Source organism: Musca vetustissima, unplaced genomic scaffold (assembly GCF_032173495.1).
Source record: "Musca vetustissima isolate MV318-11 ecotype Yass unplaced genomic scaffold, APGP_CSIRO_Mvet_v1 utg7535, whole genome shotgun sequence".
Classification (NCBI taxonomy): Eukaryota; Metazoa; Arthropoda; class Insecta; order Diptera; family Muscidae; genus Musca; species Musca vetustissima.
In genome coordinates, this window is record NW_026877045.1 from 101400 (window position 1) to 126698 (window position 25299).

General features: G+C 34.8%; 3 protein-coding genes across 4 annotated transcripts; 1 reads left to right on the forward strand and 2 right to left on the reverse strand.

The window, feature by feature from the left end:
- The first annotated feature begins 4193 nt into the window (after positions 1–4193).
- LOC133321540 (minor histocompatibility antigen H13) lies at positions 4194–7211 on the forward strand. The gene is made up of 3 exons (XM_061530625.1): positions 4194–4412; positions 6140–6990; positions 7066–7211. The coding sequence occupies exons 1-3, from the start codon at positions 4194–4196 to the stop codon at positions 7160–7162; spliced, it is 1167 nt and encodes a 388-aa protein (XP_061386609.1). The 3' UTR covers positions 7163–7211.
- A 1839-nt stretch (positions 7212–9050) lies between these two features.
- Positions 9051–12903, reverse strand: LOC133321539 (ATP-dependent RNA helicase WM6). The gene is made up of 7 exons (XM_061530624.1): positions 12856–12903; positions 12340–12602; positions 12036–12256; positions 11709–11892; positions 10693–10811; positions 9573–9704; positions 9051–9475 (listed from the first exon to the last, which is right to left on the reverse strand). Exons 2-7 carry the CDS (start codon positions 12536–12538, stop codon positions 9059–9061), a joined length of 1272 nt encoding a protein of 423 aa, XP_061386608.1. The 5' UTR covers positions 12539–12602; positions 12856–12903; the 3' UTR covers positions 9051–9058.
- Positions 12904–15002: 2099 nt separating this feature from the next.
- Positions 15003–19465, reverse strand: LOC133321548 (ovarian-specific serine/threonine-protein kinase Lok). 2 transcript variants are annotated; one of them, XM_061530634.1, is made up of 7 exons: positions 19318–19465; positions 18923–19080; positions 18647–18755; positions 16866–17122; positions 16619–16799; positions 15412–15646; positions 15003–15309 (listed from the first exon to the last, which is right to left on the reverse strand). In XM_061530634.1, the coding sequence occupies exons 1-7, from the start codon at positions 19463–19465 to the stop codon at positions 15003–15005; spliced, it is 1395 nt and encodes a 464-aa protein (XP_061386618.1). The 2 variants fall into 2 exon arrangements, with proteins under 2 accessions (XP_061386618.1, XP_061386617.1); XM_061530633.1 differs by having other exon boundaries at positions 19267–19465.
- Between the last annotated feature and the right edge of the window lie 5834 nt (positions 19466–25299).

The following is a 25299-nucleotide window of genomic DNA, read 5'->3' on the forward strand; positions in this document are numbered from 1 at the left end:
ACGTAATACTAGTGTCAATATGCATTTGACAAATTATGTTTTTAAAAATCACCCAACAGGAAAATTAGGAACTTATTCAATTCGAAATTGTTCTTTATTAAATGTCCTCCCGTATTCAATTTACTCACTTTGCCTGCTGGGAAAGTTTGAGGAAGCAAATCTTTCTTCAAGGAACAACTCGCTATTCCCAGCATTTGCATATGTGTTACACAAATATATGACAATGGCTCAATTATAGTAAAGATGTGGAAGCGATGGAAATATAAATTTGATATATTTTCATTCATGTTTTTCAATTTTTATTTTGAGGATTCAAAATAAAAATAATTTGATTGAAATTTGTTTGTTTGTTTACATTTTTCTATCAAAAGAGTTGACACTAGTAGAACTTACAACAACAAATTTCCATGTGGTTGTTGTATCGTTTGTTGTACAACAACACTTGCTGTTACCTTTTATTATTATACCATGTGTATACCCCATGGTACAATTATTCAAGGTAGGCCATACAATTTACAATTTGTTCATACTAGCTCTGTCTGTTAACTCGATATTTGGTAACAATTGTTACCAAATGTTACTAAATGTTATCTGTTTACACAAAAATCCAGTAAAAGAGAGTCAAGTGAGAGAGCAAGTTTGGCTTACTCTCTGAACTAGAACTTACTGAATAAATGTTACTGGAAAAGTAACCAGACACACTTACTGTGGCTTGTTATGTCAAAGTTATATACACAATGTGTGACTGTGTGTAATGTTTTGAAAAATATAACAAAATATATTCGAAAATCAATTTGTTTGATGATGGATTTTACAACATTACTTTACTTACTTAGCTGGCTTGTTACAGAACGGTTGTTCCATAAGCTGAGCTTAAAAAATATTTCCAAGCGCGTCGGTCTTGTGCGCATTTTTTCCAATTTGAAAGACCACTTTCCAAGATGTTTTTTCTACTTGTTATTTCCATCTAATACATGGCCTTCCCCTTCTGCCTTTTGAGCTGGGGCATTCTCATGCATTCGCACAATATGGCCACCGTAGTCGCTGCAGCTCAATACGACTGACTATGTCGATGTCCGCGTATAAATTGTAGAGCTGGCGCCAATATTCACCGTCGACGCAGATCGGCATGTAGATCTTTCGGAGCATTTTTCTTTCAAACACCCCAAGAGCTGCTTTATCTTCTTCCGCAAGTAACCATGCTTCAGATCCATATAACAGCACGGGTAGTATCAGCGTCTTGTAAAGTGTGAGTTAGGTCTGGCGGGCGGTGACCTTATTTCTAAACTACTTACTTAGACCATAGTGCATCTGTTGGCCATCACAATCCTTCTCCGAATTTAAAAACTGATGTCATTCGTTTTATTTATGGCGGAACCAAGGTATATAAAATCATTAACACCTCAAAGGTTTTATTTCTCAAGTCTTGCGCGTTGATACCATACGCTTGGTCTTCTCGCCGTTTACTGCCAGACCCGCTTTGGCAGACTGCTTCTCAATTTGTTCAAATGTGGATGTTACCGCTCGCAATGTTCGACAGATTATATCGATGTCATCGGCGTTTTTCTGTTCACCTTTGCGTCTCGTAAGACCTTTTCCAGCAGGATCACCTTGTCTGAGTCCCCGTTCGGTATTGAAGGGCTCCGATAGGTCCTCTCCGACTCTAATGTGTCGATGTATTTTTCGTGGGTCTTTTCCAGGATTTGGCGCAGAGTGAAAATCTGGTCAATGGTGGATTTGCCAGGTCTGAAGCCGCATTGGTATGGTCTAATAATATCATTGACCATTGGCTTCAATCGTTCACACAGCACACTTGATACCATTTTATATGCGATTGTAAGAAGGCTAATTCATCTATATTTGGCACAAATCTTGTCTCCATATCTTGTCTTGTCTCCGTTTTTGTGCACGGGACACAGGATGCTGAGGTTCCAATCATTAGGCATACAACATGCTCCTTCCAGATCCTCAACACGCTGTCTGTATCTGTCACCACGTTTCCTTCTTCATCTCTACAGGAGGATGTGCCTGCGCCAAAACCTTCGGTTTGGTGTTTTACTCGTTGGCAAAATTTTCGGACTTTATTCTGACTACTGTATATCTCGCTTTGCTCACTCTCGCGTTTTTCTTGATCTTTCTTCTTTTTTCTGAAAATACGTTTCTCTCCTTTTCTCTCTATAATTCTCCATCGCATTACGTGTTGCTACTGTCTGCCGGGATGCCCTATACGACTCTTCTGATCGTAACATGGATTTCTTAATGGTGGTTTTTGATCTCCAAGTGTTGCTTTTGCTGCAGTTTATAGATAGTGGGCAATTCTTTGTCATTGTGCTTCTATAGTCCTGATTTATATTAGGCGAGTTTTCTTGCGGCAATTTTTATCGTTCTCTTTTGAACTTTCTCCATGCGTCTATACAAGGCAATTCGGTTTCCAAAATATTTTTTTATTTGTTGTTTTTTCACATTTAAATATATATAAAATGTCAACAAATACGAAATACACAAAACGAATTGCCAGAAAATTGTCGGTACGAGCAATTATTTTTCATTTCTGTACCCCTTGCCCCTCTCTCCTACAAACAAAGACTTGCCGCAAGTAAACTCGCCTAATCTAAATCAAGACATACTGTTATCGGGACAATAAGTGTTTTCGTCAAGCAGGTGGGAAAGTTGAGCGGAGTAGGCTATGTCAAGTTTCCGTGTTACATTAGATCGCACCTTTACTGCTTACGGCATATCGTTAGCTAAAATGCAAAAAGGCGTAACTAACAAAAGCATAATTGTATACGAGAAGCAAAAACTGTTTTGAATGAAAACTATAAACATGTCAAATGAAGATTTTTTGCCCAGAAGGGTGATATTGCATATGACGAATAATAGACTATAATTTTTTTAACAAATTTAGTTGTTTAGTTTAATGGCAGTCATAACAATTAAGTAAAAATTTTAATTTTTTGTTAGTTACGCCTTTTTGCATTTATCAAATAAACCCACTTGTAGTTACGTCTTTTTCTTTTCTGTTAATAGAAGCTCCTTTTTTGACCTCAGACGTGTAAAACTTTGTCAAAACATGTAGTTTATTGACATTCACAATATTCATTCAAAAAGTCAATTTTCAATTTTTTTTTGTTAGTTACGCCTTTTTGCATTTTAGCTAACGATATACATTAGAACTTTTTACCGGGTTAACCTACTTTATGAGGACTTATTTGACATATATGCAAAGGAATTGACAATTGAAACCCACGGGGTTAACTAAACGTAATATAATGGTCCGAATGGAATGACGAATACCTTCCGTCTACATGGCCAATTTGATTTCTCGTTGCTTGATCAGGAGATATCCAGGTGTCCTTGTGTATATCGAGATGCGTGAATCTGGTGCTGCTACCTATCATGTCAATCAACCTCATGCCCTTGTCGAATGTTTCTTCATGGAGGCTGGATTTTCCGACGGTGGGACCAAAAATATTTTCCCTTCCCATTTTTGCATTAAAATTTCCTAGCAGAATTTTAAAGTCATGGCCAGGTTTTGGTGTCTATCATCACCTATGTCACCCCTTTGTGTATATATATATACAAATATAATTGAAATTAATTTTTACCGGATCGTTGAGAGACATTTATTGATCAATTCCGTAGCGTTTACGTCAAATCCACTAGATTTATGTATAGGATTCACTTGGCGTATTCACATTTTTGACATATCTCTATTGAAATGTACAAGTTTCTATCAAAAATAGTAATTAACGATAATAATTATTAGTCAATTAATGACAATTATTATTACATTCGCATGTAATGTGAAATAAACAAGCATTTTCCTAAAATACGTTCGGTGTAAATGCAGCAGCAACTCATACGATATAAACATATCAATACGATACCGTTAATGTCATCAGCAAACTTACGATACGTCGTGTACTAATTACAATCTCACAATTCACATACAACCCTTCAACTGACACGTCAACCATATTGACAACCTCTTTCTTGTCTTGTTTTTTTTTTTTGCAAACTGCACCAAAAGCTTGAGTGCGTGTCAGTGTCAGTTTTCCACGGAGACGATTTTCTTTTAGACATTTTCCTGTTATTATTTTTTTAAAACAAGAAAATCGTGGAAAATTGTTCACTTTTTGAGGAGTAGACATAAATTGCATTTAATCGCGGCACATAAAAGGGAAATCGGAAATATGGCCGAACAAATTGTTGACCAAGTGGTCGAAGCTGTCAAGGATGCGGTTGAGGCTGCAGTAGAGAAAAATGCAACCAGCGAAGAAACGATAACAAATGAGAAAGTACCATCAACGCCAGAAGGAATTGCAGTGGCCTATGGTTCACTGGTGATTATGGCTATGTTGCCGATTGTTTTTGGTTCCATACGCTCGGTCAAATTGCACAAAGCCAAAAAGGTGAGTTTTTCAAGAGAAGTTAATTTTCGGGGTCTTTTGGGTTTAGCATTTGCAGTAGTAATTGTCGTGTTGGTGGTACACGTTTGATACTGTATTTTATTGTTGTTGGTGTTGTTGTCAGGGGAGGGAGTTAAAGCCATACAATAATAACCAACCAATCAGTGTTAAGCGAATTGAAACGTGTATTAGGGGATTTTCTATATTTACTCTATTTTTATAAAAACAACTCACGTCTTGCTGCAAACCACATCATCAATATGGAGTATTTAAATAAGTTTAATTGTATGTACAGAAAAAAATGTTTAATAAGTTAGGTTTTATGTGGCAAATTTGTTGAATTTTTGTATTTATTTTCTTTTTATAAAATGTTGTTAATATAATTTTAGGTCACTTAAGCGGGATTTTGTTCTTATAATTTTTAGTAAATGGTCAACAAATCGAAATTGAGGCATGTTCGAATAGTACATTGCGAAGTCATCCGCGTAATACACACCACCTTATGGTGGAGGGTGGCACCACAAGGTGGAGTGTATATTAACAGCCCGTTTTTGTAAAATTCTAAACGAACGAATTCGAGTGACTTACGACCAAACCTTTGTTTATGTAAACAAATATTTTTTGATTCAAAACAAAAATAAATGACATATTCTTCAAAACCAAGGAGTTTGGTCGTAAGTCACTCGAATTCGTTCGTTTAGAATTTTACAAAAACAGGCTGTAAATGTGTCATTCCGTTTGCAACATTACGAAATGTTTAGCGGAGACCCCTTTCATGAGAATAAAATGATGTCGTTGTATGGATATCCGTCTGTTGAAATCGTTACTACTCCAAGGATTTTTGGTATTGATTATGGGATAAATCGATCAACGTTTTTATGTAGCCCCAAAAATGCCTTATTTTGGTGATTTTTGGCACGTTTTTCAACCGAATTGTCCGCAGTTTGAAACTTTGTGTTCCCATAGGTTAGCAAATATCCCTACAAAAAATGCTAGATATTGGTTCACTTCGGTTATTCGGTACGCCCTTTTATTGGGGTTTTTGGGGACTTTGGACATTTTTTTTAACGGATTTTTTTATTTGATTTTCCATTGGGTGTCAAATCTCCCTACCAAGTATCGGCCTCCTTTTTGGGATAACCCTCATTTAATTATTTGGTATTTTGGTATCGTTTTTAAAACGAATTGACTCCAATTTGGCGGATTTTCGACCCCCATTTCGATACTTTTCACTATCCATATTTCTTCAAGGCGTAGATTTGTTAAATAATTTTTTTTAAGGCGTAGATTTTTTAAATAATTTTTTTAAGGCGTAGTTTTTTTAAATAATTTTTTTTTTTCAAAGCGTAGATTTTTTACATAATTTTTTTTTCAAGGCGTAGATTTTTTAAATAATTTTTTTTTCAAGGCGTAGATTTTTTACATAATTTTTTTCAAGGCGTAGATTTTTTACATAATTTTTTTCAAGGCGTAGATTTTTTACATAATTTTTTTCAAGGCGTAGATTTTTTACATAATTTTTCTCAAGGCGTAGATTTTTTACATAATTTTTTTCAAGGCGTAGATTTTTTACATAATTTTTTTCAAGGCGTAGACTTTTTACATAATTTTTTTCAAGGCGTAGATTTTTTACATAATTTTTTTCAAGGCGTAGATTTTTTAAATAATTTTTTTCAAGGCGTAGATTTTTTCATATAATTTTAAAATTAACCCATTTTTTTCTTTTACAGATCAGTGGCGAAAAGGCTGATACAATGACAAAAAAGGATGCCATGTTCTTCCCCATTATTGCCTCTGTCGCTCTCTTCGGCCTGTACACTTTCTTTAAGGTGTTCTCGAAAAATCACATTAATCTTTTGTTGACCGGCTATTTCTTCTTTTTGGGTGTTATCGCTTTGGCCCATTTACTTAGTCCCATTGTAAATTCCCTGATGCCAGCCGCCGTACCAAAAATACCATTCCATATACATTTCACTAAGGGCGAGGGTAAAAACAAAGAAGATCTCATAAATTATAAATTCTCGACCCACGACATTGTCTGTCTGGTATTGTCCACGGCCATTGGTGTCTGGTATCTGTTGAAGAAACATTGGATTGCCAATAATATGTTCGGTTTGGCTTTTGCCGTTAATGGTGTTGAAATGTTGCATCTGAATAACATTGTTACCGGTTGCATTCTATTGAGCGGTCTGTTCTTCTACGATATCTTCTGGGTGTTTGGCACAAATGTTATGGTGACGGTGGCCAAGAGCTTTGAAGCCCCCATTAAGCTAGTCTTCCCCCAGGATTTGATCACCAATGGCTTGAGTGCATCCAATTTTGCCATGTTGGGGTTGGGTGATATTGTCATTCCGGGTATCTTTATTGCCTTGTTGTTGCGTTTTGACCATAGCACCAAACGTAAGAGCCGCATCTATTTCTATTCCACATTGACGGCATATTTCCTGGGTTTGATGGCCACCATATTTGTTATGCATGTGTTCAAGCATGCCCAGCCAGCTTTGTTGTATTTAGTGCCAGCCTGCATGGGTACACCACTGTTGGTAGCATTAGTACGTGGTGAACTTAAGACCTTGTTTGCGTAAGTGCTCATTTGTTTTCCCTCCTCCTCATCATACAGAGCAACGTTTTATTTACCTTTAAACTCGTTTTTTAGCTATGAAGATCATCCCGAAGAGAAACCCGAAAAGAAAGAAACCAAGGAAAATAGCAGCAGCAGCAACAAAAAGAAAGAATCCAAAAAAGCCAAATGATTATCAGGCGATTTCCAGACGCACACTTCCACTGATAACACTACAACATCCACCACCGCAAATACCTTACATTCTGTAGCGCCGTCGTCGTCATCCTCGTCACCGGTTGCCCCGTTTATTCGTGTAAAACGTTATCCCAAACATTTTTCTATACGACCCAATTCATATATATAAAGAAAGACAGAAAAAATAGCATTGATACTTTCGTTCCAGAGAGAGCAGCAGAAAGAAAAAATAATAATTTTTTATTTAGCTTTTATCATTTTATTTAGCATCATTTATATATATATATATATATATATATATATATATTTTACATATATACAAACATACAAGAAGAAAAAAAGTATATATATACAAAATATTAATAACAAAATAAAGTAGTATAAAATTTATTTTGTCTTTTTTTAAGACCCCCTTTTTCGAAATATAAACAACAACAAAAACATAAAACAGATATTTGTAAATATTTTAACAAAAATGAAAAACTTCCCTCCAATGTGGTTATATATTTAAAAACAAAACAAACTGCCTTTATTTTGCAGTTAAAATTCCTTTCATTTTCGCTTTAACTTATATACCTATCTATAAAAAAATACATGAAAAAAGTGCATATATGTAATAAAGAAATAATATTTAAAAAAAGTATATATATATGAAGTTTATTAACCATAAACGTATGCGGAAATAAATAAAAAACAAAAAATAAAATTTTAGTTTATATTTAAGAACTAAAAAATATATGGTTTTATTGTTTCAAAAATGTTAAGATGTCCCCTTCGAAGTTTCTGGTTGTGTAGACATTCCCGGCTCCATTTTCTCAGAGCTACTCGCAGTTCTCTACCTTAATTTGCGGAGATCTAGGAATTCTATCTAAAAAGAAGCCTTGGAAATTATCTTTAAAAATCCACGCCTTAAGGCCTTGGGATAGCCTTAGAAATACTCTTTAAAAATCCGCGCCTTAAGGCCTTGGGGTAGCCTAGAAATACTCTTTAAAAATCCGCGCCTTAAGGCCTTGGGGTAGCCTTAGAAATACTCTTTAAAAATCCACACCTTAAACCCTTGGGAAAGCCTTAGAAATACTCTTTAAAAATCCACGCCTTAAGGCCTTGGGATAGCCTTAGAAATACTCTTTAAAAATCCATGCCTTAAGGCCTTGGTATAGCCTTAGAAATACTTTTTAAAAATCCACGCCTACGATTTAAGGCCATGACATTATCCATATCCAGAGATAAATGAGAATACTTGGCTAAGACGGAAAATCCATTTTACTTCTGATTCTACAGAGGACATCCGTCACCGAGACAAACAATTTTTGATCAGTTATACTTCCGACACTAAGTATTTGGCACACGAAAATGACTGCTTAGATTTAAATATTAAAACAACAGTTTATGTTTATTATAAATACATCATCATCGAAACATATGATGATAGTTTCCATCTTTTATTTTCGTTACTTTTTTGGGTTACCTAAATAATAGTAATTGCTTTAAAATAAGCAAAAAATATTGTATTTTACATTGAGAGTAAAAAAAAATATTCTATGTAATTAAATTAAACACTTCTACTTCTTCATTCATTCGTACACACAGCAGATGAAAATTTGTGTTTCTTTTTGTTGTTATTTTGTTTTATTTAAACTTTCTTTAGAGTTTTGTGTCAAAAGAAAAAAATGTATTGGGGGTATTGATGTACGGCTTTACTATTACTAAACTCTACGCTGCCAGCCAATCAATCAAACTGGATACAATACAATGATGGAGTGCAGCGTGGGCATCTATATTCATATTGCTTATGAAAAATGGTACTATGTTAAAAATTATCGTCCTTCAACTAAAAAAAAAGCAAATTACCAAATATATTAGTAAATTATCTAATTTATTTATATCAATTTTATTTATACTCACTGTAAGAGGATAAATCAATTTCATCGGGCAACTCTGTAATATTCACATCGAAACGATCCTGAACTTCATTGAGAATTTTGGCATCGGCTTCATCCGACACAAAGGTAATGGCCAAACCCTTGGTACCAAAACGACCAGCACGAGCCACACGATGCAAATAGGTATCCGAATCTTCGGGCATGTCATAATTGAATACAATATTGACACGTTCAATATCCATGCCACGTCCAAACAAGTTTGTGGCGACCAAAATACGTTTTTGGAAATCCTTAAATTGTTGATAACGATTTAGACGTTCCTCCTGGGTCATACCACGATGAATACCAATGGCGGGGAAATTTTGTTCTGTCAACAATTGAGCTAGGGCCATGCAGCGTTGTACCGATTTTACAAAAATTACCACCTACACAAAACAAGACAATCCATTATATTATTTTTTTTTAGGAAAAAGTAAATAAATTCGAAAATTATTTCATTAAAGTTTTTGTGTGTCTACCCACTTGATTGAATTCCAATACATCCAAAAGTTCAAATAATTTTTTGTTTTTCTCATTTTCCTTCAACTTGACATAATGCTGTTGCAGACCATGCAATGTCAATTTGGCTTCGTCGTCCACATACACTTCCATGGGCTATAGTTTTATAAAAAATTACAACAAAAATGGATTAATAAAATATGAAAATAAATCAAAAGTTAAACAAAGTTGTGGTTTTTTTTAATTATTTTGTTGCTAAGTGATGCTTCTTTTTTGGCATTTGACCTATGTTGTTAATTAGTTTTGCTACATACGGCTAGGCTACACAACCAACACCACCAAAGACGTTCTCTCAAAACAAATGCAAGGAAGGATGTATGTTGTAGGTAATTCACCACCACTCTCTCTCTCTCTCTGGCAAGAGAAATTCTTCAGATTCCATTGGAGGATTTTGTGATCATCACATTCTTCATTATATTAGTGTCGTTATGGATATTCACAGAACTCCACGACGATGCTACAGATGTTGCACTCGTGCTTCCACCAAAAATTGAGACAATTTGTTTATTTTTTTCATATGTTGTGATTGATTATTACGCGAACTGTGTTTATATGGTGGTTTCACTGAACCGCATTACATTAAATCGTGTTCGATCATGTTTTATTGTACAGCACGAATTTTTATAATTTAAATTGTGGTAACGTTTTTTTACAGCCCGTTTACAAATTATATTTATTTATAAATTCCCATTGAAGAAAATGGCCGACCAATCAACGGGCGCTGCGGAGCGAGATATTTGTAGAAAATTATTATTTATTAGCATTCCAAATGCTTTTTAACGTTTTTTCAATTCCCGATTAGTTTTTAGGACTTGCCCGGTTGGTATGTTCGGTCGCAAAACAAACAATTTTTTTTTTCGCGAAAAAATCTAATTGCCCAAAAAAGAAACGTGGTTCATCAGGTTAACGGCTTAAATGTTCGCGAAAAACATTTAATAGTAGCAGTGTTTGAGATTCCGCTTTGTGGTGGCATAACTAATAATGTTTTTCGTATGACGACAACAACAACTAGGTTTAGTAGTAGTATTGGTAGTAGTAGTAGAAGTATTGATAGATATATGTAGATCATGTTGTTGATATTTACATCTTGCATGAATTTTTTGCAAACAGGACGAATGTCTTTGCTTAATGTGGCGGAAAACATCATAACTTGTTTTCCATGAGGTGTACTGCGGAAAATCTCCTGAACATCACGACGCATGTCTGAAAAGAATAAAAAAACAAACTATTAGAATGAATGTGTTTGAAAATTCTAATTATAAAAGTGATTGGCAAATTTTATTCCTTAGTGGGATTACGACATTCTGGAGGGTCGGTTTAACTCCGTCCAACAAGGTATGAATTATTTAAGGAATTTTTTCATGGTCAAACTTCCCGTGGATTATTTAAAAAAAAAAATACTTTTTTATTGCCCAAAATGGCGTTGATTATTTTCAGAAAGAAAATTAAGGTCCAGTAAGTAGTGGATAATTTTAATAATGTTTTCGGAGGACACAAATCACGGAGGATTATTTTAAGAATATTTTTTTTAAGTCCCAAAAAGGCGAGGCTTCTTTAAGAAAAACATTTAAACAAGTTTGGACATTTTTTCCCAGAGCCCAATTTTAGAAAAAAAGGGCCCAAACAAGGAAAAAATAAAAAAAAACATTTTTTCAAAAACAAGCAAGGCGTGGATTATGTAAAAAATATTTTTTTAGAATTAATAATGCGTGGATTATTTAAAAATTATTTTTTTAAGAATCAATATGGCGAGGTTTATTTATTTTTTTTTTTTAAATCAATAAAACATTTTATAAGAATCAAAAAGGCGTGGATTTTATAAAAATACTTTTTTTTAAGAATCAATACGGCGTGGATTATTTAAAAAATAATTTTTTAAGAATCAATACAACTTGGATTTAAAAAAAATCAAGGTCCCATACACCATTTCTCTGTAATTTTGATGGAAGAGTCTGCAACAGGCTCTATATTTGAAATAAATAAATTTGTATTATGATGGACTGACTCCCCTCCCGAAGCTTTCTATTATCAAATTCATTGTTAAGATTTTCTCAATTAGATAACAAAAAAATAAAATAAATAAATTTATATATTACTTACCAAGTTGTTCCAACATTTTGTCACATTCATCAAGGATGAAATGTTTCAAATGCTTCAAATTCAATTTCTTGTTGCGTATCAAAGCCAAAATGCGACCAGGTGTACCAACAACAATGTGTGGAGTGACATTCTTTAAATTTTCTTCATCTTTTTGGATGGATAAACCGCCAAAGAATACGCCAACCTTGAAGAAAGAAAATTAAATAATGAAAACGATTTATTATATTGTACTGTTAATCGAAATATTCTGAACGACTAGGCTAACACCAACAACAACATGTGAAATAAATAATTTTATTGGTAGGTAAACCTTTTTTCACAACTCACCTTTACGGATGGCATATATTTAGAGAATCGTTCATATTCCTTACTGATCTGGAATGCAAGTTCACGAGTGTGACACATGACTAGAACATAGACAACATTTTCGGTTGGTTCCAATTGCTGCAGTGTGGCAAGTACAAACACAGCAGTTTTACCCATACCAGATTTAGCCTGGCACAGAATATCCATGCCCAATACTGCCTGAGGAATACATTCATGTTGTACTATAGAAAAGAAAATGTAGATGAAAAAACATTGTATTTTTGTTATTTCACAATTCAATAGCAAAAAAGGGGGAGACTCTTACCTTCCGATGGATGTTCAAAACCACAATCAACGATGGCTCTTAAAATTTCCGGCTTTAGCAGGAAATCACGAAAACCAGAACTGTGTATAGATACGTAGGTACCTTTGACATCTTTTTTTGGCGCCTCTTGAGTTTCGGCAACAGTGGTCTCGGTCTGTTCCTCATCCTCGTAATCCAAAAGATCATCATTATCAGCCATTTTTGAGTTGTTTTTTTCTTCTAGATTTTCGAAACTACAAACAAAATAAAAATAGCCGCGTGTGCTAAAAAACAAGACAAATAAAAGTGAATTACTTCGTGGCTCAAATATTTATAAAAAACAAAAAAGCTACGCGTTTCTTCGGCCATGGGAAAAATGCCACATTTGGCATAATTTCACCGGTTGACGCCATTTTTTAATATCATGACAGACAACGAGAACTTGAGGTTAGTCACTAATACTGTTGTTTTAGTACATTTTATTTTCAACAGGGGAACTAAAATTAAAACAAATATATTAACTAAATTTGTTGTTACCTTTATAAATGCTTTGTCAATATATTTTATAATTATATTTAAATAAATCTATTTTTTCTCGATCAAGCACAACTTTTTTTTCACAATTTCTTTTCCTCGGCGTGTGTGTTCGGCTTGGTAGTTTCTTGATAAGTCGCGCAGCACGCTGACTTCGGGCATCTATAAACTGTCAGTGCTGCCAAGTTGAATAATTTCAGTAGTGTTATTCTAAATTACGACGTACGCTGGCGTCACACATTGAACGTATCGTAATACATTGATATATTTACAAGGGATGTGTTTTGTGAAAAGAAGCATTTACACATACGATTTTAAATCAATCCGATTAAATAAATACAGGGTTAGCCATTTCGAAGTTCGTTTACTATTAAACGTAAATTAAAACACATTTACAATACCTTTTTACATTATTGGTCTGTGCCCTTACTTTTTTTCGATATCATAAGAATAAAATTCATGGTACAATTATTCAAGATAACTGCAAAACTACAAGAAATACAAATCGACAACAACCACAAAGAAAATTGTTATTGTATGAAACACTAGTGTCAATTTGATATGTCGAAAAATGTAAACAGAACAAATGAGATATCAATAAATTAGATTTATTTTCATAATTTAAGTAAATTGCAAACCAAACGATAACGAACTTTTGTTGCGATTTCTTTGATTTGAAAATGTAAAATTGTCAACGCGCGATTAGTACTCGTCTAAATTAATATAATTGGAATTCTCATGCCAATTCATGCTTGTAAAATTGGTTCAGAAAAAAATTAAACGCCGATACTATATTTTTCTATCTTCTGCAGATTTGAGAATATGGCAAAGAAAAATGTCAAACATTTGTTGTATTTCTCTGGTTTCATATATATTGTAAAACTCAAATTGTATTATCGTACTATTTATTTCAAATGTAATATGCACAAAATTTTCCTACTGGGTCGTTCTACATAAATCAAAAATGTCATATCGATCTTGAACGAGTACCTTATATAATTGTACCATGGATAAATTAGTTATCGTAGTAAAAAATTGTACATTCTTGTAGGTTCTGTACACACACACACAAAATTGATTTCTACTTTCATTCAATGTGCAATGTTGCCAATCAAGATCTATTAATAAGTTCACCAAGATAGCAATCGAAATCGGAAAACAGCTGTTTTTTTCTCAAGTCTAATGTCAAAAATTTCGACTTTGTTTACGTTTTCATAATGGAAGTCAATTCACAATAATGCATTTTGACAGCAAACTTGAGAGGTATCTATCATGGCCTATAAATAAGGTCACCAAGGGAGACCAGCTGATTATAGATACCTCTCAAGTTTGCTGTCAAAATCATGTGAAATATTATATGAAAAAATTTGACAAAGGGTCGAGACAAAAACAAAGGTTTTTGTTGTGATACATCACCTTATTATTGCATTATGTCCTGTACCATGGTAGAAGGGATATTGGAGTAAAAAAATAACTTTTAAATATTATTTATTTTTTGGTAAATTTTATTTTTAAAAAAGAAGGCAAATCACAGCCTCCTATTATTTGTAAAGCATTGGCTTTTCAAAACAAAAAAGCTATCATACGATGAGTAGCAAGCACACAACATAAACAGTACAATGCACATATAATTAATGAATTTAATGATAGGTAAAAAATGTTTTAATAATAATTATCAGTTATACAAAAGATATAAGAAGAATGTGTAACAAAAACATTGTAAACATTTAACAAAAAATACGTATATTTTCGAGTACAACTCTTAAAAATTTGTGATGATAAATTTATTTTAATTTGCTTTGACAAAAAATAATTATTTTTGTCATGTCAATGGTGGGTGGCGGTATGGTACTTGTGTGTGTCCTACCGTATTGTTGCTTTCTTTTTTTGTTAGGAATGTATTTCATATCAAATGAATTCCTATATATAATAATAAGGCAATTTTAACGTATACTGAGAGAGATGATGAATGAACAAAAACAAAAAAATACGACACTTAATTTTAACAATAAAATAACTAAAAACTACTACTAATAATAATATAAAACATAGTACTCTATTTGGCAGCTGGTGGTTTTTCTTTTTCCCCACACTTCAAAATTAACAACGTGTGTGTTTTTTTAAACAAACTACTGACTCTCTGGCACAGCTTATCTTTTGGAACGTTTCATTGGTGGTTCTAGGAAATTCTCTTCATCTTCTGTCTCCATGGGTTCGATTTTCATTAACTTATTGGCAGTACGTAACATTTCTTGATCCTTAAGCCAGCTACTTTGCAGGACATCATCAATCGTGGGTCTTTTTTGTGGATCAACAATTAACATGTTCTTGATCAATGATGTGGCTCTCTGTGACACCTGCTTCCAGGAGGGATGATTAAAACGGAAATGTCCCTTTTTGATTTGTTCAGAGGCTGGTGAGCCATAATCGTCAGAAAAGGGTAAGGTGCCGCTTAGACTGGAAAGTAGAAAAGAATACAAGAGATGTGATTTTATATTTAGTTTAGTTTTATTTATATTTTCTAAAATTATAAGAGCAAACTTTTTTCAACCCACTTACCACGTGAAAAGTACCACACCCAAACTCCAAATGTCAACTTTTTTGGTATAGGCACCACGACCACCAGTTAACAACACTTCTGGTGCAACATACAGAGGTGTGCCACAAAGGGTTCGCATTACAGAATCTTTCTGTACAAATTTGCTCAAACCAAAGTCCGAAACTTTCAATAATGTTTCTTCGTCCGAAGTTTCAAGTAGTACATTATCTGGCTTCAAGTCTCGATGAGTTATACCTGGAATTAATTATTAATTTGGTTGAATTTTTAAAGAATATTTTTTCAAGCCTAATCAAGGCGTGGATTTTTTAAAGAATATTTTTTCAAGCCTACAGAAGGCGTGGATTTTTTAAAGAATATTTTTTCAAGCCTACAGAAGGCGTGGATTTTTTTAAAGAATATTTTTTCAAGCCTATAGAAGGCGTGGATTTTTTTTTTAAAGAATATTTTTTCAAGCCTATAGAAGGCGTGGATTTTTTTAAAGAATATTTTTTCAAGCCTATAGAAGGCGTGGATTTTTTAAAGAATATTTTTTCAAGCCTATTGCAGGCGTGGATTTTTTAAAGAATATTTTTGAGGCCTATAGAAGTCGTGGATTTTTTAAAGAATATTTTTGAGGCCTATAGAAGGCGTGGATTTTTTAAAGAATATTTTTTGAGGCCTATAGAAGGCGTGGATTTTTTAAAGAATGTTTTTTGAGGGCTATAGAAGGCGTGGATTTTTTAAAGAATATTTGTTGAGGCCTATAGAAGGCGTGGATTTTTTGAGGCCTATAGAAGGCGTGGATTTTTTAAAGAATATTTTTTGAGGCCTATAGAAGGCGTGGATTTTTTAAAGAATATTTTTTGAGGCCTATAGAAGGCGTGGCCTTTTTAAAAAGATTATTTTTTGAGGCCTATAGAAGGCGTGGATTTTTTAAAGAATTTTTTTTGAGGCCTATAGAAGGCGTGGATTTTTTTAAAAAGATTATTTTTTGAGGCCTATAGAAGGCGTGGCCTTTTTAAAAAGATTATTTTTTGAGGCCTATAGAAGGCGTGGCCTTTTTAAAAAGATTATTTTTTGAGGCCTATAGAAGGCGTGGATTTTTTAAAGAATATTTTTTGAGGCCTTGGATTTTTTAAAGAATATTTTTTAAGGCCTATAGAAGGCGAGGATTTTTTAAAGAATATTTTTTGAGGCGTGGATTTTTAAAAAAATAGAAACCTTAACCTTTATCGTGTAAATATTTCACAGCATGACACATTTGATAGAAGAATAACTTGGAAATCTTTTCCGGCAGCCTTTTATTTTCAATAATACGATTTAGTAAATCACCACCTTTCATAAATTCCAATACCATATATACCGAGTCGGGTTTATCAACTATGTCGTGCATATTAATAACACAGGGCTGTAAAAAAAAAAACAATCAATTATAAATTTTCAAAATTAAAAAGGGCAATAACAACCAACTCACATGATTGAGATTTTTCATAATTTTTGCTTCATTCATAACACGATTGGGGTCGGTTAAATGATTGGGACTAGTACTCGTAGCCAACATATTTTTCTTAACAATTTTCATGGCATATTCCTGGCATGAACGTCTATCGTATACGAGGCGTACCAGACCACAGGCTCCAGAGCCTAATTTGCGACTAACATAATAATTTGATGTGATTTCTTTGGGCAAGCCCATTGCTTCATTTGGACTGAGATCTTTAAAGACAAATGCTGAAAAGAAATCAACAAGAAAAATCAATTTTTTTATTAATAATAAAATGGGAAATAAAAAGCGGGATTGGGTCGACTTGAAATCCTTGTGGAATTGTAGGATTAGAATAACTTTCTGAGTCGATTTATGCATTCTCGACGGTCCGCCTGTTAATATTTTATTTATTTTTAATTTCTTAATACTAATGGCTTCAGATCAGAAGTCGGCTTAACTCCTTTGTCAGAGACAATGGGCTTCGCCGATTCCACTACTTCACTTGATTTAGAGGTCTCCTTGGAGATTTTTATTCGAGCAGTTGGATTCGGGAGAGAGATCCCTTCCATCTGGAGTTCAAGATGGGGAGCGTGCGGATAGATTATTTCGAACTTCCTTACGAATCTCATCTTGTCTTTGATGAGGTGAACTTCCCTCCCCGAAATCAAATTCGATTCTCGCCCCACAAACTTGCGGAGATACGAAACAGCACGTTTGTAGTGCTTCGCATCAGCTACTTTTCGGGCCTTCCCAACATTTGAGTCCGCTGTCCGTTGCTGAGGTCTAGACAGATTCCCAATCGTCGAACATCGCCTCCGTCGCAGATTGCCTCTGAAGTTTATTGTCGGCAAGTGCCGACACAGTACCTGTTGGAGTCAGACTTGAAGTCGTTCGGTCCTTGGTTTATGCAATGACAATCACCCTGTTAGACTTGCCTGGGATCATCGTGGTGTCCAGCTCATCATCAGTCAGGTATATATTTGTGTGCAGTTCCTCCGAAATACGTATCCCCAAATTGCTCTTGTACAAGTCTGTGTCTAACTGAGTGAAGATTTGCTAAGTTTGCTCCTCTAAACATCGCGGATAGCGTTAGACCGTGTAATATCGTCCCCATATATTTTTGCCTGATTGAATGTAAATTCTGTAGCCAAGGATTTCCACACCTTACACTTGATCACAATCGCTTGATCTCGACGACACGTGGCTTGTGATCTCACCGATTGCCGCCGGTACTAGGTAATTAACTGCACCCTGCACCGTAACTTTATTCTTTTTGCTCTTTTAACCCATCGTAGTTGATTAATTTAAGGGCACTAAACCGATCCATTTTGGTCCACGGGGGATCCGAAGATCCACAAGATTTCCACGAAGTGCAGAGAAAGGTTGAATTAGGTCAGTTTTCACTCTGCACATCATGGAGACCCCCTTCCAATCCGCCACCCGGAAAGACGCGCCTAGTAGGATATTGGCAACGCTCCGAATTTATCTAAAAGGGACACTTAACTCCCAAGGTTGGTCCGATTAAGAGGAAATTTGGGAAATTGGTTCAGATTTAGATATAGCTCCAATATAAATTTTCGCCCGATTTTATCTAAGCGGTGCACCGAAGAGCCTATGTTATTTCGATTTAAACGAAATTTTGCATTGCGAATTCATTTGAATTGTATGTGCATAGCAAAGTTTACATCTATCTGTTTTCCAAACCGAATTTATGAAGCTCCCTTCAGTCCCTAATCAAGCTTTTATATTCAACGTAAATAAATATTTACCTTTGTATGTGGGATGCGATAGGGAAATAATGTCATCATTTTGTAAAATACGTCTGCTATTTGTACCAATCCTTTCGCTGTTCACAAATGTACCATTCCGGGATAAATCCTATGGATGAAATTATATAGGCAGACGTAAAAAATTACAAAGAAATATAAACACAATTTTTCATGTAACACCTTGAGGCACCACTGAATTAATACAAACTATTATAACAATCAATTATTACATACATACATATTATTATTTACATATCTAATAATTCAAATACTCACCTCTATATAAACAGGATTTGATAAATCACAGTTAGCTCGTCGTATTACAAAATGGACCTTTGATATGCGACATAAGATTTTCTCTGGCAAATCGTTGAGCGTCAATATCAGATCGTTGTTTTCTCCACGACCAGCGGTGAAGCTTTCATTGCTTAAATCTACAAACAGAAAAAAGTAAACAAACGAAAAAAAATTAATGCATGTATACACATTTAACAAAAATCCAAAAATTATCACAATATCAAATCTACATCAAGGACGTAATTTATAATACAACAGAACAACGACAACAAAAAAGGCAACAAGTCTTTCTTTGACAAGAAAAAAACAACAAAAAATGTTACCAACAGAAAAAGACGTATTCAGATACAGAATCTTATATTTGCCTGTCCTACCCAGAGATTTAACTTTAATGTTTTTCCCGTAGAGTCGTCCCCATACGATATTCTCAATTGGTTGGCTTTCAACTTGACTCCATATATTCGATGTTTGGCTTTGTGTGGCTCCTTGCGTTTGAGATTGGGGTTCACGATCGCGTGCCATGGTAGTTTTTTTTATCTTTACGATATCACCTTTTTCCCAAAAGTCAGAAGTTGTTTTTTATATTTTGGAATATTTTATTTATTTCAATGTCACTTGTTTTCGAATTATTTGAAAGTTGCCGGCACAATACGAACCAAGTCTACGAACATAGAATTATTAGAAACATAACTGTTTATTTTATTAGCAGTTATATTTTTGTTCTTCTTTTTTCTGTGACGGAGGTTTGTTGTTTGTTCTTCCAGATGTGATTTGTTTGTGCAAAAGAGAACGATAGCTGTATAATGGCGCGTAAAAGATCACAGAGTGACCGATGTGTGTTGTAACGGCGTTGGTAAGTAATGTTTAATTGTTAAGCTACCCTTACATTACACATGTTTCATAGACATAGTAGTCTGTTATAAAAAATAATATAAAGAGGAAAATGGCCGGGAGGCGGTCCAAAATACTTAAAGAGAAGTGGTTAAAGTGGATGGTCCACTCTTTCTGATACATCACCCACAGAGTGGTCAAAGTTTTGAAAATTTGGAAACGCAATAATAGAACGTTTACATTGTACTGGATCTCGTTGACCCAGTGTGTTTAAATTGTCAATTCCATTGTATATATGTCAAATAAATCCTCTTAAAGTAGGTTAACCCGATAAAAAGTCCTAATGTAAATGCAGTTTAAGCAAATTCTGCGTGATATCGGTTCACCCAGTCTATATATCGCAATTTTTCAAATAGTATAAATCCAATATACCCAAAGAAAAAAACCGTCTCTCACAAAATTTCATAATATTTGAATAAATAAAAAAGTAAAAAAAAAACAATTGCTCCATCTCTTTATCAGGCATTGACACCGTAGTCTTGCATTCTACTATCCAGTACAGACCTATCTTGTACAGAACTGGCAACTCCTAGGGGAGTTGCCAATCTCCTACTAGGCGCGTCTTCTCGGGTGGCGGAAGGGGTCTCCATGATGTGCAGGGTGAAATTGACCTACGACAACTTTTCTCTGCACTTCGTGGAAATCTTGGAGATCTTCGGATACCCCGTGGACCAAAATGGATCGGGGTAGTGCCCTTAAATTAATAAATAACGATGGGAAAAAAGAGTAAAAGGAATAAAGTTACGGTGCATGGAGTTAATAAACCAGTACCGGCGGCAATTGTTGATGAGATCAAAAGCCACGTGTCGTCGTGATCAAGCGATTGTGATCCGGCTAGGTGTGGATGCTTTGGCACCTGCAGCTGTATCTGTTACATCCGCATCAATTTGAAAGACAAAGACAAGATGAGATTCGTAAGGAAGATCGAAAGAATCTATCCGCACGCTCCCCATCGTGAAATTCAGATGGAAGGGATCTCTCTCTCCCGAATTCAACTGTTCGAATAAAAATCTCCAAGGAGACCTCTAAATCGAGTGAAGCAGTGGAATCGGCGAAGTCCACTGTCTCTGACAAGGGTGCGAAGCCAACTCTTGATCCGAAGCCTTGCTCGAAACCTAACCCGAGTCAGAAGGCAAAGGCTACTGAAAACATCCCGACACAAACTGTCATCCATAAGGGTGACCCAAGCGACAAAGGTGAAGCGGTTGGTGTTAAAGCTTGAAGTGGATCCGCCAGTGGCAGGAATAAGAAGAAGGGCAAGTTCGGAAAGGAGTCATCGTCTCCTGGGAGAGCAAATGCCGCCCCGCAGGGCAAATCGGTGAAGCGCATCCGCTCATCAGAAGGTCCGCAACCTTCACACAATAAGACGATGACTTCGCTTCTGACTGACCCATTGTTTTTTTCCAGTTGTATTTTCTCAAGTCAAAAATGGTTTTTGACAGCAACTTTGAGAATCAGCTGATATCCAAATTTTATCTAGTAATATTTCTATTGTCGGCAACATTGAATTGACAGTTAATCGGATAGTTAGCTGATCTAAAGCGTACACAGTAGCATTTTTGAATGTCAGTATTGCCCAAATTTAGCTTGTTTTATAGGTTGGTCTGTCATGTTTGCAATTCATCAGGCAACCACAAAAATATTCATTATTATTGGACAGTCAGTAATCGATAAAAACGCTGTCACCCCAAAGGGCTAGTGTGATGTTAAAGGTTAGTACTGACAGTCCACACTTATAGTGTGTACACCGCTTTAAATGTACTTGTAGATGCCAATGTTGACAAAGTTTTAGTCCTGATTTATATTAGGCGAGTTTACTTGCGGCAATTTTTATCGTTCTCTTTTGAACTTGCTCCATGCGTCTATACAAGACAATTCGGTTTCCAAAATATTTTTTTATTTCGTTTCACAAAACGAATTGCCTTTATGATATCGAAGAAAATAGTAAAATCGAGTAGATTCTTGCAGTACGGGAACAGAACATATGTGACGCCAACGATTTCTTTCAAAGTTATCGATAACATCAATAGCAACGAGTATTGTCATCACTATCGAGAAGGAAACACTAGAGTTGGGCAATCGGGCAATCTAGTTCACGTAGCGGATCGATCATTCTCGTTTCTTTTTTAAAAAGGAACTAGTTCCTTAATGTAGTTCCTTTGAACTATGTAATTACTTCATAATTAAGAGTCGAACCACGAATGAGAGAGGGAACAACGCTCGTCTGTACATGGCATTAGACTTTTCAATACAAAAAGTCGATTAATCGAAAGTCGATTTACTTATCCCTAATCATAATTTGCCTAAACCTCATTCGTAAACAACACGGTTTCCATTTAAGTGGCCCACACACGTCAAACATGTGCGTTCGATCGGTGTGAATCGAAGCAATGTTTGACGTGTGTGGTACGGTGTTCACACCGATTTCCCGGTGCGCACACCGATCGAAAGAAATTAAAATTTTTTAATTTTTCGTTGTGCGACGCGCACATGTTTGACGTCTGTGGCCTGGTGCGTGGATATTTTCTCATTTGTTGAGAAATTTCGTGGAGTGCGGATCAGCGGACAAATGCAATACATATGTATTTGGAAGATTTTTTGATGTTTTTACACATATTCTACTGTGTGGCAAATAAAAATGTTTTTTCCCGGAATAAAATAAAAGTATTTAATACATTTATATTAAATAAAAATATTTCGTCTTTTTCCGTCATCACTATCGCGGTCCATCTTTACGCTTCAAAAATTAATATGAAATGAAGTTTAATGGATCCGTTTGACGTGTGTGGGCTAGGAGCTTCACACCGATCTAACGCACATGTTTGAGGTGTGTGGCCCACTTTAGTCTCTATCCCACCTCACTCGTAAACTTTCGGTTATACCATTTTGAGTTCATCCTTATCGGCCATTTTGTCTTCTCCTCCCATTCGTTAGCAGGTGGAACGTTTTTCAATTTTTTCAGTCGTCGTTTTTATTTTAGCTCCGTTCCAAAACCTAAAAGAATCTACTAATTTTACAAGTTTTGCAACTTTTTACTCGAAAACCGTTCCTGAACCCATAAAACTGGTAAAGCATTGAATCAAATTTAAGAGAGCACAAAACAAAATGGCTTTCTCTTTGTAAACTTTTTGTTATGTTGATTTTGAAGTATTGCCATCTAATTTTGGCATATTTACTAGATTTGCGTTCCCGAATTTTTCAAATTATTTTGTACTCTGAGACTTGAAATGTTTCCCTTTTACTAGCTTTACTATTAAACAAGTGAAAAAGCGTTAAGTTCGGCCGGGCCGAACTTTGGATACCCTCCACCACAGGTATACTGACAGGTATTTGAAATGAAAAAGTGGACCGATATTTATATTTTTTAGTAGAGATATTTGGTACGCAATATGAACCCAATGTACAAAATTGCAGCGAATTCGGCTGAAAAGCGCGCTCAAGAACCCCAAAATACCGAAATTGGGGGGTACCCTTATATGGGGGATATCCGAAAAAATTGACCTATATTTAAATTTTTTGTGGAGAGATTTGGTACCTGCTAAGAACTCAAAATACTAAATTACAGCCAATTCGGTGAAAAATACGATAAAAACCCAAAAAAATACTGAAAATTAGGATGTACCGTTATATGGGGGCTGCAAGAAAAAGTGGACCTATATTTATAATTTTTTGTGGATACATTTACTACAAATTCGCTTGAAAAACGCGCTCAAGAACCCCAAAATACCGAAAATTGGGGGGTACCCTTATATGGGAGCTATGCCTAAACGTGGACCGATGGGATACTTCGAACTTGACCTGCCTGCAGACAAAAGACAACCCTATGCAAAATTTCAGCACCCTATCTCAATTCCTTCAGAAGATAGCGTGATTACAACAGCCGGACGGACATGGCTAGATCGTCTTAGAATTTTATCCTGATCAAGAATATATATACTTTATAGGGTCGGAAATGAATATTTCGATGAGTTACAAACGGAATGACAAAATTAATATACCCTCCATACTATGGTGGAGGGTATAAAAAGTACTGGAACAAACCATTTGTTGGCGAAGGTTTGCGTACGACGTCGCTTGAGTCTTGGCAGAACGACGATTAACAAGCGAATTTTATGAAGGCTGGAGTCTTGGAGGCTTCCCACTGTTCTTTTGAATCTCTCTCTCTCTCTCTCTTTTATTATTTTTTTTCGTTTTTCCATATATAGTTCCTTTGCTCCATATAGTTCCTTTGCTCTTTATAGTTCCTATGCTCCAAATAGTTCCTTTGCTCCATATAGTTCCTTTGCTCTTTATAGTTCCTTTGCTCCATACAGTTCCTTTGCTTCAAATAGTTCAAAAAAGGAACTGGATCAGAGAAAGGAATTATATTAACACTAGAAAGACGGGAATTTTGTATATACCTATATTGCCTAAAATCGGTCAAAATGACTTCATTCTGAAAAATTTTTTATTGTGTAAAGAAATTTTTTTAAACTATTTTTTTAATATTTGTTACATTATTTACAATCATACAAAACGTTGTTATTATCAGCCTTATTCTAGATGTCAATTCCATGTGAATTTACTCGCTCTTTCCCTTCGCCTTATTCTGAACAACATTTTCCAGTGAATTTTTTCGCATTCTCGCTTTCGCCTTATTCTGAATGAAGTTCGAAAGCGAAAAAATCCGCTTTGGCGAAAAATTAGGTATTCTGAATTACAGATGAGATGAAATTTTGTGCGAAATTTTTCGCTAATAAATTTAAGGGGAGTTGACTACAAAAACATAAGTAATAACTATTTTTATGAAAAATATTTACTCAATACTTATTCTATGACGATTTAGAATATTATAAATGATAGTAAGCACATTTTTAACTGGAAAACAGCCAATAAAATGCCATTGGAAATCCTATTGATAACGATGCATGCTGAACCAAGTATTGCCAAAGAATGTATGAAGGTAATAAGGAATATTTAAGTCGAGTTTGATGCATTTTGGAGGCGAAATACAGACATTTGTGTGAGGATCTGTCTCTCAAGAAAAACATTTTAAAAATTATGGAAAACCCAAATTTGCCTGATGAGCCGCTTAAGAGTGAAAAACTGATATAAAAATTATGAAAGAACAAAAAATATTTTTTTTTTTCAAAATTATCGTGTGCATGATTTGAAGGAACAAATAAAGGAGTAGCAGCAAATCATAACATAACTGACCACTTTAAGAATTTGGGGAGATAAAATATCAAAATTAAATAAAAAGGCACACAATTATGTAGTGAAATAATAAACTGCGAATTAATTAATTAAATCGCAGATTTCTTCCTATTATTCGTTGTGTTTTTGCCATCATAAAAAAATGTTCTTTTATTTGTAATCTATTGTAGTTGTTGCAACAAATTGCATCAAAACAATGAACAGCTGTTTCACATGCCATATTGTAGGTTGCCATATTTTCAAACTTTAATTTATTTTCTTTTAATTAC